This window comes from Mycetomoellerius zeteki, unplaced genomic scaffold (assembly GCF_001594055.1).
Source record: "Mycetomoellerius zeteki isolate Tzet28-1 unplaced genomic scaffold, Tzet1.0 scaffold298, whole genome shotgun sequence".
Lineage (NCBI taxonomy): Eukaryota > Metazoa > Arthropoda > Insecta > Hymenoptera > Formicidae > Mycetomoellerius > Mycetomoellerius zeteki.
Window position 1 is genome coordinate 280,865 of NW_017257280.1, and position 15,475 is coordinate 296,339.

Consider the following 15,475-nt stretch of genomic DNA (forward strand, 5'->3'; position numbering starts at 1 on the left):
ATACTTTATTGCAATGCATAAAATTTATACATAACAAATGGCAAGACATCAGCAGAACTGCTGTTACAAGTCAGCCAGTAAGACGATTAAAACAAGATATTACATTGGATATAAAAGAAACATAAACTCGTAAAAAGTAAACAAAAAATAAAAAATAAACAAAATAAATAAAAAACAAGCATTTTTATATTGTAATAATAAACAATTTTATATTGTATAATCGTTACTTGTGAACAGAAATAACCAGATTCTTTAATAAATATGCTGTGAAAAAGGAAAAATACGAAAAATTATATAAATGGTCAAACTTTCTTTTTCTTTTTTTTTTGGTTGTTCGTTCGGACCAAATTTAACTTTTAACTTTTCAGTTACTTTTTTTTATTAACTTAACTTTTAATTCAATTAATTTCATTATGGATTAACTTGTATTTTAATTAAGTTAAATTTTCAAGGCTGTTAACTTAACTTAATTTAGTTAAAAAAAAAGTTAACTTACCCAACCCTGCTTACTAGTAATTCTTGGATTCAAAAATATACTTTCCAATAATATTCAAAAAGAGATTTAAATGTGTTAAACATAATATGTAAAAATAAATGCTTACATATTTAATATAGACATTAGGAATTTTCTGACAAAAAAATTACATTTACATGCGACTATTGTATTATCTAATTGCAGGTGAGTTCAACTCAACCGGCATAGGTAAGGCCTGCCAGTCAGTGGCGCCAGCAACCACAAAATACCCAACAAATCACCCTCAAATCTGCGATAATAATAATAAAATAAATAATCACAACAATGCAGAACATAATCATCACAAGTACAGAAAGCAAAACACACCGGGCTTGCTTGGTCTGCAGCTGGGCAGCTCCGCCAATAACTCTAAGTCTACTTGTAAGACATTAAGTGATAATAAGACTAGCTTTAGTACTGTATACATTAGGGTACATATAAGAGTAAGTGTAAATTTTGAAAGGGACGAAATGTGTTACACCGTTGGGGTACCTAGCCTAGTTAGGATACCCAAGTCTGATAGTCCCCAACGGTTGTTACGCCTCCCTAACTCTGATGACAATTACTCCTTACTAGGGTCCTGCCTTGACCTAGGCGACAACAATAAATTTAAGGCTAATTTTAGTTATATAAGTAATAACAACTCCAAGTCTGTGATATTGCTCAGCTCAACCAGTTACAGTAACCATTACCTCCTCTTTAGTGGTGGCTTTGACAAGATAGCTGCTGTTATCCCGGTACTTTGTATTAAAAGGGACGATTCTACCACCACATCGAATAGAATGAAACTACTAGGTGATAAGTACGCCCTAGTTACCAGTTTTGCTCAGATCTCTAGACTGCTTGCAAACGATAGAATTCTGGATGATTCTAACTCCGACATCCGAGTTTCACTGAGCCGCCGAATAGTACGACACCTCTTGGAAACGCATTTGAATGTCATCACTTTAGTACCGGTGTCTGTTCACGCTCAGAATTTCGCGATGTACGCCGCAAGTTCTTCCATTACGCTTATCGTTTCCAGAAACGAAGTAATTGACCACACTTTGCGATCTTTCCTGAAAAATCTCACACAACTATATGTACAATCTTCTATTTCTCCATTATGTAATGTCACTGTGACCGAGCTGATGCAACACATATGTGTTCCACTATTAATAATATGTAAAAGTAATGATTACAACGTTGGTAATAATTATAATGAATATTATAACGAGTACAGTAACGTTGGTAGTATTGAAGAAGAAATTAATATTAGTAATAATAATCCAGATGTTATCGGAGACATTGTTGACATCGCTGTGTGCTACAAGACTAGTGTAATGACTACTAATGTTAGGATCTTAGGGTCTCAAAATGATGGTATTAGTTGTACCGAAGCAACAATATATACTGTTGGTGCTCTTTTATTTCAGGATAACAATAAGCCTCTAAACACTTGTTTTAAGATTAGTAGATATAGGGGATTGGTCACTACCGATCGCGAATCTAACTCTACCATTAAGTCTGTATTTAGGTCTAAGTTAAGCGATAAGTGTAGTAACGTTAAGTTTGAAACATCTCATGCCGCTCGACTTGACGAATCTGACAACAGTAAGCAAGTTAAGTTGACTGTCAACATTCCTATAATGACTACCTGCAAGCCTACGATGACGCTTACATGCCAATCAGCCACCGTCGCATCCCAAACAATTGTTGTACCTGTATCTCGGGCGGAGAGTCGCACGAACGACAATGAAATGCGATTGGAATATTTCAATATACTCCAAAATGACCAAATATGTATCCAATATATGTTGCTAAGTCATACAGATGATCTTAATAAGAATGACTTGTGTCGTTATGATGCAACTAAATTTAAAGATGCGCAAATTTATGCTATTGACAAGCTCAAGGCTACTACAACATCGAAAGATGACGCTCAGTTGATCTGCAAATATCACCGAGATATTCTTAAACTTTACGACCAAAGTCGTAAAAACGATGACGATAATGCCATCATCTGCAACGGCAACGAAGATTTCTCTCTATCGACTACGATATGGCACTTCCTAAAGATGTATGTGCGTGTATTAGTTTCTAATTGTCGAAGAATATACGAGACGAACAGGAACGAATACGAAGTTAATCTGCGTCGACTACGATCTATCTTGGACATCCTAATTTGCAAATCCTATGTCTCAGAGTTGTATGAAAATTACAACGAGCCTATTGCAAGTTACAAGCAACGTTGGGGTATACCAATAGGACTGCGGTTGGTAGGAGGTGGAGAGAGTTCCTTGAACAGTGGAGGAGCTGCAAATTGGGGAACAACACAAGCCACTACACCGAATAACAATAATACGAATCAGAGTGGATGGGGTGGTACACCCGGAAATCCACCCGGTAGTGCTAATGCGCCGAACAATTGGGGCGGAAACACTGTCAATCGATCTGTTACTGGTAATCCAAATCAAAATCAAAATCAAGGACCACCTGGAAACCAAAATAATCCAGGTAAGAGAGAACATACATTAAAGGAAATTTTTTAAATTGTTATTGAATATATCCAAAGTATTCACAAGTGAATGTATATATATATATATATATATATAAATTTTTAATATTTAAATCAAATTATTTCGTGTAAGAATTATATTTATATTTAATATATCTATGTTTATAACTAGGTAATTATTATTTTAAGAGTTTTTAAGATATTAATATGTTACAAAATAATATTGAAATATATAACAAAATACATGGATATTTTGGATGTGCATAGACATAAAAATAATATTTAGAAAATATTATTAAACATTATTAAATATGATTTTTAAATTTTATTTTTATTTATTATTTATAAAGACAATTGTATTTCTTTTTGTATTTATTAGGTAATGTGAGTAAAGTTAATAATCCCAATCAACAATCGAATCAACAATCTGGTCCACCAACGTCTCAATCAAATAACCCTACCCAAGGGAATCAGAATAATAACCAATGGTCTCAGGGAAAATCTAATAATCCAAGTGGTCTTGGGCAAAATCCATCAGTGCAAAATAATAATAGTAGTGGCGTTCAACAGCAGCAATCTTCAGGTTCAAGTGCGAACAATAATCAGTCCAATAATCCTACCCAAGGAGCTGTAAGCATTGGCAACACATCAACGACTAATAATCCGTCTACGAAGCAACAACTCGAACAACTCAATACAATGAGAGAAGCGCTTTTCAGTCACGACGGTTGGGGCTGTGTAAGTAAAATACAATATGTGTGATCATATACATTTTAAAAGTATAACATTGAGATTGTCTTTATTACTCGATAAAAGATCAAATAATTTTTCATGTGGAAGAATAGTTATATGCAATAAGTTTTAATAATGGTTTATTTCATGTAATATTTTATATGACAATATCAATAATTGTGCAGCAAAACGTGAATCAAGATACAAATTGGGATGTCCCAACATCTCCTGAGCCAAGCATAACTAAGGATGGTGTACCGATATGGAAACCACCGGTGAACAACGGTACCGATTTGTGGGAGGCGAACCTGCGTAACGGTGGACAGCCGCCGCCTCAACAGCAAACGAAAACACCGTGGGGACATACTCCCGCGACTAACATCGGTGGCACTTGGGGCGAAGATGACGAAACGGCAGATTCATCCAACATGTGGACCGGTGCACCAACGCAATCCCAGCCGAGCGCAGCTCAGTGGACTGGTGCTGCCGGTAATCAAGCCGGTATGTGGGGAGGTAGGCTAGTGAAGGCTGGAGATGCTAGATCTATGTAGGCAAAATGTTTTTCAAAATTTTTTTATTTTGACTGAAAAATTTCCTTAATTTTTCTAATCTTATATTAGTTAATGTAATATGCCTGTTAGCGCACTGCTAACGTATTCTTTATGCGACTATGTTCAGAAACCCGAGTCTCATTCAGTTGCCATAATACATTTATAGTAGATAATATAGAAGAGAAAATACTATTGTATACTACACATGTTATGACATTCTCATTCTTACTATTTTTTAATTTTTTTATCTTACCAGGGAAGTTTCACAACTGTCCGGAACTGATTTGATTCTCCATGAAATATGTTGTTAAACACAAAAATCTAAGAGAGACACATATTTTTTTTATACGTGTGCTAATTCATATTTAAGGAGTGTTTCATCCCTTAAACATGAGTTAGCGCACGTACAAAAAAATTTTTATCTCTCTCTTAGATTTTCGTGTTTAACAACATATTTCATGGAGAATCAAATCGGTTCCGAACAGTTGTGAAACTTCCCTTGTTAGCACAAGGAGATGTTACCTAAGTTTGTTAATATTTTTCTCATATTCTTTTTTTTTGCTCTCTCTCTCTCTCAACGTTATTTCTGCATTGAAAAACTAAACTTGAAATAGAAATTATTTTAAAATACAAATCTGATATATGTCTAGTTGAAACTAAAAAAATTTTTCAAAAGTAATTTTAATTAACATACATGTTTTAAAATACAAAATAAATAAGATGTATACATAACATGAGAAAAATATTATTTATGTGATATATAATTTAGAAGAAATCTATACTGATAAAATAATATATCTATATATTTTGCATACTGTTATTTGATCGACATATTGGGGTATCCTGAACAAAGTTCCATATTTGTAGATTTTTTGAATCATATATAATTGGCCACAAAGTGTATGTCAGAACTTACACTTGTATTTGCGCAGTTGAACGTAATGCAGGATAATAAATTAATTATATTATTATGCTTTCGACACATTCAGCTGCGGTTTATGTTTAGTGTAAGTGTATGTTATATATTTGCCTGTTAGAATTGAATAGAGACACTCCGGCGTTCACAGAGCTTCAAAATAAAAACTGGGGGTATAGTTTTCAAGCGATTTTCATTTGATTTTGCACATTTATCTTTGCAAGTGCTATCAATTTCAAGCGATTTTTGCTATTATTATTTGAGAAAATGTTACGCTGTTTATATGGAAATACGCTTTTTATATGGAAGTGCTATTATTAGATGCTTTCATCCTAAGTTAAATATGTGCATAGAATTAACAACAGTACAATATAAATACAATAATTTCTTTACCTATGTTCTTTCTTCATTTTTGTTTTATTATCTCCTATTAATTATACGTCATATTAATTATTTATATAAAATTGTAAATGTTTATGCATCTGCATATAGCTATAATTGTGGATATAGAAAGTAACAAATTTAATTTATGTGATTTATTACACTTGTATAACAAAAAATTTCTTTTTACTGAACAATATCGATATGACTTTATATATTGATACTTTATATATTGATAGCTTCATCTATGATTAGTTGCAATGCAAAATCAAATTATATCGATTTATAAGTAATTGCTATGTGCTCCTGATCTGCATATGTACATTTTTAATCGTGATAATAAATAAATTTAACGCAAATTAACGAATGCATGACATGTTTAAATAAAATGACTTATAAATCGATATGATTATCGCACATGCCGAAGATAATTGTGGTGACAAGAAACATTGATTGCGACAGGATCCAATTGGGGCGATCCCAGAATAGACCATAGAGATCCACGGGACTTACGGTCTGTAGATCCACGAGAAATGCGTGATCCTCGAGATCACCGTATGTCCTTAGATCCTCGAGATCATATGCGTGTAATGGATCCTATGGCACGTGATCCGCGAATGGCCGACATGCGTGGTGATCCACGTGGAATATCAGGACGATTACATGGAGCGAACGCGGACGCCATGTGGAATCAACCACCTGGACCGCCCCATCATCAGATGGGTCACCAGCATCCATCCGGTCCGCCAGCCAAGATGCTTAATCCGTCAAACATGAATCAATGGGCCGCACAACCGCCAAAGGACATTATGCCCGGCAAACCGTCCGGTTGGGAAGAACCCTCGCCGCCGACGCAACGACGTAATGTGCCCAATTATGATGATGGGACTAGCCTCTGGGGAAATCCAGCTGCTAATCAGCGTGCAATGCCAGGTAGCAAGGTTTCACATTGGAAGGATATACCTGCACCGAACTTAGCTCGTGGAGGTACGCGTTCACGAAGCGCTCTGAAATCTATTATTTGTTTCATATTGTAAAACTTACTGAAAGAAATAATTAAATGTATATAATATATATAATTGATTTTTATTTTGAAATTTAATTTTTATCTTTATTTAATGATACTCTAATCTACATACTCTTTATTGCAGGTATGCAATGTCCACCAGGTATGCCTCAGAACAGAATGCCAGGTCAACCTGGAATGAAACCAGATGTAAGTAATCCCATGTGGGGCCATCCTGGGGCTCCAGGCGGACGCAATGGAACATGGACAGATGGGCCTCATGATACTGCATCTTGGGACGATCCTAAGACACCGGCTACGTGGAACGAACCTCCATTAAATCCAGGTTGGGGTGGTCCAACTGCGCACAAGCCAAAGCCTATGGGACCTGCCGGTAGCTGGACCGATTCTGATATGGATCCAACTCCTAGCTGGGTACATTCTGCAAAACCTACCTTAACAAAAGAAGTTATTTGGAACAGTCGTGAGTTCCGTTATCTTTGCGATTTAGGATTTAAGGTATGATATCTTCGATTTTTGTGTATATTTTGCATGCGCTTCTCGTTTTTATTTAATTGATTTATTATAAAATATTTAATAATTAATATTATGAAGTAAAATTAATAATATTTAAGTTACGTATGTTGAAGCACAAAATTGATTCTTAAGACAATTAGAAGAATCTAATTTTTGTTTTAAATTTTAGAAAGAGGATGTCGAGATAGCATTAAGAAATCGAGAAATGAACCGAGAAGAGGCATTAGAACTTCTCAATCAAATACGTCCTGTCGATCAGTGGAGACGTCACGAGACACATTCAGGTTACGATCCAACTCATCAAGCAACTACTACGCCAGCCTATCCTCGATTCAATCATGTCGGACAACAGATGTCATTCCCTCCGGTAAGTTCGATCAATTATTAAATAGCATTCAGTTTTACTAGAAAGAAGTTTTTGTGATTTTAAATGATATTTTGAGATACACTGATTTTATATAATAAATTCTTAAGTAATTCTTCATTAACAGTGTTGATTTTGAAAATGTGACAAAGCTGAAATAATTGATAATAAACAAGCGCGTGGTTTTTGTGAAAATTGCTTGAGTGATTGAGCGTGTGTATATTTCATGAGCATTTTATTAGAAATTAACATTATCTAATAACTGAAAGTGATGAGTTAAAAATATGAATTGAAAGGGCTACACAATATGTGGAATAGTTACTAATTGTTTTTTTATGTGTTTGCAATTGTTTTCGTTACATTATATGTAGTAAGTACATGTATATTTTTATGTAAGTTCGGAAACGGTAAATAACTCCCAAATAGCGGAGATATAAAATACTTGAATGTGAGGAAAGAAATACAAATTCTTAGATATGATTAATGTTTGAGGAAGAACATTTTATATAGTATATTAATTTGAGAGAAAAGATAGGAAGGAATTAGGCGTGGGGTATAATTTGTATTTAACATAGGGTGGCGGAGTGCCCAGTGGGGCAACCAGTGGGGGCGTAGGTGGTTCTGTCACCAGTGCTAGTCTTCTCAAGCTTCAGCAACAGCAACAGCAGCAGACAGCTGTTCCGCTACAGCAACAACAGCCAAGTACCAATACGCCACAACCCCCTTTCAACCAGGTGAATAAGCTTTCACGAGACGAAGTTCTATCTATTTCTTTTTGTATTAATTTTTTATTGATTTCGAGAAATGTGCGATGAGATGCCTGTTATTTAATTTATTATTACATGAATAGCAATCTCGGGTTTCGGCGCAAATAAGAATAATATCTATTATTTATTTATTTATTATTTTTTTATATGGAAAAATAATCAAAAATTGATATTCTTTATACTATTATGTAAAAATTTATTCATGGTGAATATATAGAAGAATGATTATTTTACAGGCGTATTTACGAATTAAATATGTATCTTAATTAGATCACAAACTTGTAGGAAAGTTTTGTTAGCAAAAGATACCAACTCTCTTTCTAGTTTCTTATATTAGCTTATGTTTATGTACGTGTTCAACCGAATTTGTGAATGCATGAATTTATGTTTATATTGTTTTGTGCATGTCAGTTACTCTTACTAATAATGTATTACTAATTTTCTAGTTAAGATTATAGTTCTAAATCAAACATTTAAATTATGACAGATCGATTATTCATAGAATGTCTTATTTTACATAAATGGTGCTAATATAATTTTATTACTTCAGTTTTCATGCCAAGAAGGTGAACTTAGTTTATAAAAAATCTCTTATTCTCTCTCTCTCTCTCTCTCTCTCTCTCTCTCTCTCCCTCTCTCTCTCTCTATACACATTCATCCATTATACTGTATTATTTAGTTTCTAAACCAACTTCCGCAGAGAACATATGGAATATACGTATAATATATTTATATAACATTAAAACTCAAATCTACATTCAGCTGTGTACATTTCTATTAAGTTTTTGAATATAACAATGTTGGATATGTTGCGTAAAATAAAATTTTATTGGTTACTGCTATTATATAATTACTTATATCTTTGAGAATATAAGTATATATCTATTTTTCTAATTGAATTAATAAAGATTATCATCGATAGTGTTAATAATGATAAAATTAATTTTCAGGCATCTCGTGCATCACAGAATCAGCCAAGCACTCAGCAGTTACGGATGCTTGTACAACAAATTCAACTAGCAGTGCATGAAGGATATTTGAACCATCAAATCTTGAATCAACCATTGGCTCCTCAAACTCTGATGTTATTGAATCAACTACTACAACAAATTAAAGTCTTGCAGCAATTACATCAACAACATGCTGTTCAAAACACAATGAAGGGAAGCAATCAGTCGGCGCTGCAAATTAGTGTTCAAATCACGAAAACCAAGCAGCAGATCACCAATTTGCAAAATCAAATTGCAGTACAGCAAGCAACGTACATGAAGCAACAACAGCAACATCCGGCTCCTCCATCGCAGGCATCGGAATATTACAAATCTTCCGTACATGATCCAATGACAGCTCTACAAAACAGTTTCAGCGATATATCAATGAACAAAGAGCCTCCGGTTGTACGTATCAGTTTATGTAAAAAATATGAAATCCTGATGTATGTATATAATCTACATTTTTACTTTATTTTTGACAGAGTCAGCAACAGTCAAGATTGAATCAATGGAAGCTACCATCACTTGATAAAGACGGTGATTTGGTATCGAACGAATTTTCTCGTGCTCCCGGAACTACTAGTAAACCGCCCGCAACACCTGGTGGTTTGACTCAGTCACATAGTAGTCCGAATATGAATCCCTTGCTAGGTCAAGGAGATGGTACATGGTCTTCACGACTCGGCGACAGCGGCTGGCCTGATCCAAGTAACAGCGATTCAACCGATGGAAAGGATTGGCAACCAGGTGGTGCTGCATATACTGATCTCGTACCAGAATTTGAACCAGGGAAGCCATGGAAGGTAATCCATTTCCAATACCGTCAATTATTACTTATATTTGTTATGCCATTTAAATGCAAGAAAATAATGTTCGTAAAAATATATTTAGAAAAATGCGCGCGAATTATTAACACATATAATAAATGCAGCGTATTAGTATTTAAAGCTTATCCAGGTCCACCTATATTTCATTTCATTTTAGGGTACCCAGATAAAAAGCATCGAGGATGATCCTAGCATCACTCCCGGCTCCGTAGTACGTTCTCCATTATCCCTGGCCACTATCAAGGATACCGATACGATCTTTTCATCGAGCAGCAAAACATCACCGCCACCGCAAGCAGCTAATCCCGATACATCGATCCCAAGTCTAAGTAACTCTACATGGACATTTAATCCACCAGTTACCACACCTAGTGCGTTTACTAGGTAATAATTTTAAATTAATGATAGATATATTATTGTGTGTGTTATATTTTTACTTAAACGTATGTTTTTAAAAAATTAATTTGTTACAGCACTTCCAAAAATACATGGGGAGAATCCGCTCCTCCGCCTACTGCTGTGACTTCGGAACTATGGGGTGCACCGATGAGTAAAGCACGCGGTCCACCTCCTGGTTTAAGTAGTAAAGGAGCTACGAATGCGAGTAATGGTTGGGGTGCTGGCTTAGGAAGTGTTAGTAGATCGTCTAGCTCGTGGGGCCTCCAGTCATCCACTGTCAGTAATTCGGGTTGGATGTCCACCTGGCTTCTATTGAAAAATCTTACTCCACAAATAGACGGCTCTACTTTAAAAACATTATGTATGCAACATGGACCGGTTCAAGACTTCCGTCTCTATCAGAATCATGGAATCGCTCTGACAAAATATTCCTCTCGCGACGAAGCAATCAAGGTAACAGTTTATCGCAACTTTTTTTTAATTCTTATAGTTTTAATATTCGTTTGTTAATAAATTGGCTCTTGATAGTTGAAATATTTCACGAGATTATCGATTTTCCTTTTCAGGCTCAGGGAGCCCTAAACAATTGCGTCCTGGGTAACACAACGATATTCGCCGAGTCGCCTGCAGAAAGCGAGGTTGCTGCAATTCTTCAGCAACTCGGTCATGGCGGACAACAGCAGGCTGGCGGTTCCGGAGGAGCCGGTTGGGGCCTTAGACCAACTAACAAAGCTGGGCCGCCGCCCGACACATGGGGAGGCAGCTCTAGTCAACTCTGGGGCGCTCCGCCCACCAGCAATTCCCTGTGGAGTAACGCGGGAATTGACAACAGCGATCAGCAACGAGCAACTCCCAGTTCTCTTAACTCGTACTTACCGGGAGATCTTTTGGGAGGTGAGTCGATGTAGAGAACGAGAGGCCATCCGCCCGAAATCTCATCAGATAATTGAAAAATTCACTTGCTTATTACGCAAGTCCAGATATGCAGCTCGGCTGACGCAAACTTCGTGATCGAATGCGTATTACTTCCCTTCTGATCCCCGCCTCTCATTCCTTTAAGATTACACGGTTACATTTTGTATATCTTAGTATTATCATGTATTGATCAGTGTCTTTGGCTAAAGCGGATACGAGATGTGTCTGCTTTTGTAATCATTGATGATAGAAGATGAGCATGAGAGAGGATGAGGGAATGGGAGGGGGAGCTTAGAGAGTGATAGAGATGGTATGAAAGAAAAAGTGAAAGAGAGAGAGAGAGAGAGAGAGAAAGAAAGAGAGAGAGAGAGAGAAAGAGAGAGAGAGAGAGAGAGAGAGAATGAGACGGACGAGGTCTTCACGAAACGTCAATTATATTGCTAAGAAACGCAATTACTATAACGAGTTACTTAACAAAAATATTACTACCCTCGTATCCGCCTTGAGTAGAACACGCGTAAGCAAAAAAAATCGCAGCGGCATACAGCCAAATCGTGCGATAAATATCTAATTTTACATGACAAACTACACTCTACACACATAACACATTCATAAAGAACACTCGACAAAAAAGAAAGGTACTTGCAAATATGAATTTTACGATCGCGTCATTACTCCGAGGAGATTTACGGATTGCGGAAGATAAGTTGGACCAACTGCAACGGTCTCTTCATTAACATAATGGTGCGTGTATTGCGTGCGATTTGCCACGATGTATAACGACGAAGTGGCGTTCTCGTCGTTCCAAGCCAATCTAGTAAGAATTTCTAATCTGAAGATAACGCATAGAAGAAGGAAGATGAAAAAAAAAAGAACTATTCGCGCTCCCTGCCATTTTACTGTGAATGGCGGGCGCTTTTCAATGAAGATTTATCGGCCAAGGGTCTCTGATCAGGTCAAAGAGTGTTCCATTTTTTGCTGGACAGTTCTGAAGACTGCAGCGAGTATCAAACGTAGACTGTATCAATCTAATCAAAAGAAAGAAACCTTAAAAAACAAGCATTGACGTCGCTGCCTGGTGTTCTGCCCCGATCCCCACTCCCTACTGCACTCTCCGGACCCCCCACGAATGTGGAAGAAACGAGGAATGCAGGGATATCAGATCAACTGGGCAACGACGCAACGATACCAAATGTTATCGCAATAACGTAAATTTTATTCTATATTAAATCTAGATGCCACCTGTCGTGCCAATGTCCAGTGTGTCTCTTTACCATTTATTAACGTAGAGTTTAAATGAAGAAAAAAAGAAGAAATACGAAAAAAGGAACGGGGGAAAAACGGTAAGATGAAGATTAGAGGACAAGGGAAGACCGAGAAGTGCTGATGAAATGGCTAATAAATCGATTGAAAGTCGGGTCGTGTTTACATTAAAGTAAACATGAAGACGAGTAATGAACACTACGTACTGATTACCCGTACGTAGCATATTACGCTTCTCATTAGTGATGTTCGAATTCGAGGAATCACAATGATCCGCGTAAGATCGCAACGCGAGTAATGGCGATGTTACGAATGTATGGCATTTATTACGGGCGCATTGCGGAGCTCGGTCTAGGATGAATTAAATTAGTTTTTCTCTTCAACGTCAAAGGTACCTGAACGGACTGATAACCAAACGACGAACAAGCGAACCGTTATTTACTCATGCACAACAATTTTGTTTTTACTTTCCGCTTCTCCGTGTCGGTGAAGTGTTTTGGGAACGTTTCGCAATCAATCATTGGCGCAACCGCGAACGACGTGAAAGAGACGGCTTTTTTTCCTTCGTGAACTGAAAGAGGTAGAAAAAGAGTAAGAGATATATATATATATATTACATATGTAAATATATAAATGAAATTAGAAGGAAAAAAAGAAACAATCACAGGACGCTGTTCAGCGAGACGCGCGCAATAAAAGTGAACAATTACATATACACACACGCTGATCATACACGTTTGCCACGCATGACTGAACCTGCATGCTTGCAAATGTCAAACACGCCAAGCTAAGGAAACGTAACATAGTAGCATTGGTCGACAATGATTCCACCGCTTCCATGCGATCGGTCGATCCTCGCGGATACCGGACCACTATATCCTTTGGCGTATTAGTAAATCAAAAAAGCATTGGGAATTTTTATATTTGTTGCCTTCCAAGGAGGAAGAAAGAGAAGAGGGAAAGAAATTATATGACGGGGTACATCGGTCCATCATGAGGACGCGCGATAAGAAATCCGCGTGGTTCCGCCGGTCATGTCGCTTCGACTCTGTCGGCCAGTGTTGTCATGCGTAATGTTTAATTTTAATATTTTCGTAAGAATGCATAATCTAAGCTATTCATAATTATTGTGCGTAAATACCATAAATAGGGTTCAAGTGGAAGTGGTAAAGAATACGACGATACGATTATGACGACTTATATGAGCTGCCCTGCAAAAACAATACCAGAAAAAAAAACGAAAAAAAAGATAAAGTAGTGGAAGCGCTGCTTATGAGAGTCGTTCTGTACATAATTGTATCGTATTCTTGAGAATAAGCTGTGACGGAAATTGAGAAGACAAACAATTTTTAAGCGATAATACAGGCTAGACAGATTGTAGTATTAAGATGGTAGTATTTAAGGATGATGAAAGTAAGACAATGTGATCGCTTAAATTTTCCCCATCAAATCAATTCCCCATTTATCATATCCATGGATAATAATCTGTCCGTCTGTTACGCCTCTTTTTCCAAATTGGTGTATTTAAGATGGCGGGAAATCAATTTTTAATTAAATTGACATATTTTAATTGAAAATAAATTTCTTACTACACACAATTGCCTTTAAGATCAAAGTTATGACAAGTCTCAGATGAAAGATGAATAGAACTTAAATGTAAAACTGAAAATTAACGAATTAATTTATGCTTCTTGAATTGCGTGATCGCTTATTTTGAAGGGTACGATATAAATCTCGTAAATCTCTCATTACTATGTTATATAGTCACACAGACAACATACCCCTCCCCCTGTACATACATATATGTATATAATATGTATATGTATGGTATAACGCCTCCTTACATTTTACTTAACAAAAATTAGCAGAGTGCGATAAGTAGAGTGGGAATATGCGGAATAAGGTATTAGGTATAAAGATAATTATTATATGAACTTATGCTGCACGCTTATGCTATATATCCTAAATTTATAATTACTGAATTACCGATACTGATAACTAGATAACAATAATTGTCTTTATGGGTGATAAGTTCTGACGTAAATTGGCTATAGAATTTGCTGAAAGAAATCTTTAAATAATTATTTTAAGAAGTTTAAAAAGATTAACTGAAAAGATAGGCATTTTTAAACGGGGCAAGTATACAATGGCGTTCTATATAACAGTTCTATAATAGATTTTAAGGATGTAAAGATAGAATTAGAATATAAGTGTTTGAAGACTTAAATTCATGAATGCAGGTAAGCATGAGCGATGGAGTGAATGAGGTAGAATGAGAGGCAAATGAGAGAGGATGTCAATAAGAAAGCAGATGCAGCGAGTGAACGGTTATAATGGAATATAATAGAAAATAGAGGGAACGAACATAGAAAACGAAAAGTAAAAGTAAAATCCAATTGCTTTCACAAAATGGACCGTGGTATGAAAGTGAAATATGCGAATTATTCGTTTGCATTTCTCAATACCTGCAGACATGCGTTTTCATTACAATTTTCTTCTTTGCCTCGGTAAACATTTTAAGTGCAAGGTAAGTTAGCGCATGCTAATTTACAATATGAGGAAGGCTAATTGAGGGATTGAATAATATTTAAAGTATGAAGGGCCGTTAATTTTGAAAATCAAAGGAGAATTTTTCTCCGAGTTAGCCAAGATGATCGGACAACCTAACATTATATTTGTTGTGATAACAGTGATTAATAGCCAAGGTATTTTATATTTAGGTGTTTAGGGTCTCTTACGTGTGAATAATGAGTAATCCAGTGCGTATAATTCAATGGGTTTTAATATTAATACTATAAAGTTTAATGAATAAAT

General features: G+C 36.0%; 1 protein-coding gene across 1 annotated transcript in view; it reads left to right on the plus strand.

Moving 5' to 3' along the window:
• The window catches only part of gw (trinucleotide repeat containing adaptor protein gawky), a 39,143-nt gene extending 25,522 nt beyond the window's left edge, over positions 1 to 13,621 (plus strand). The window contains exons 6-17 of the mRNA XM_018450799.1: positions 686 to 3,010; positions 3,391 to 3,749; positions 3,929 to 4,244; positions 6,054 to 6,578; positions 6,743 to 7,116; positions 7,304 to 7,501; positions 8,074 to 8,232; positions 9,216 to 9,662; positions 9,740 to 10,060; positions 10,242 to 10,468; positions 10,558 to 10,936; positions 11,050 to 13,621. Coding sequence (XP_018306301.1) covers positions 686 to 3,010; positions 3,391 to 3,749; positions 3,929 to 4,244; positions 6,054 to 6,578; positions 6,743 to 7,116; positions 7,304 to 7,501; positions 8,074 to 8,232; positions 9,216 to 9,662; positions 9,740 to 10,060; positions 10,242 to 10,468; positions 10,558 to 10,936; positions 11,050 to 11,391 — 5,972 coding nt within the window. The 3' untranslated portion in view covers positions 11,392 to 13,621. The remainder of the gene's footprint in view (positions 1 to 685; positions 3,011 to 3,390; positions 3,750 to 3,928; positions 4,245 to 6,053; positions 6,579 to 6,742; positions 7,117 to 7,303; positions 7,502 to 8,073; positions 8,233 to 9,215; positions 9,663 to 9,739; positions 10,061 to 10,241; positions 10,469 to 10,557; positions 10,937 to 11,049) is intronic.
• Positions 13,622 to 15,475: the final 1,854 nt, after the last annotated feature.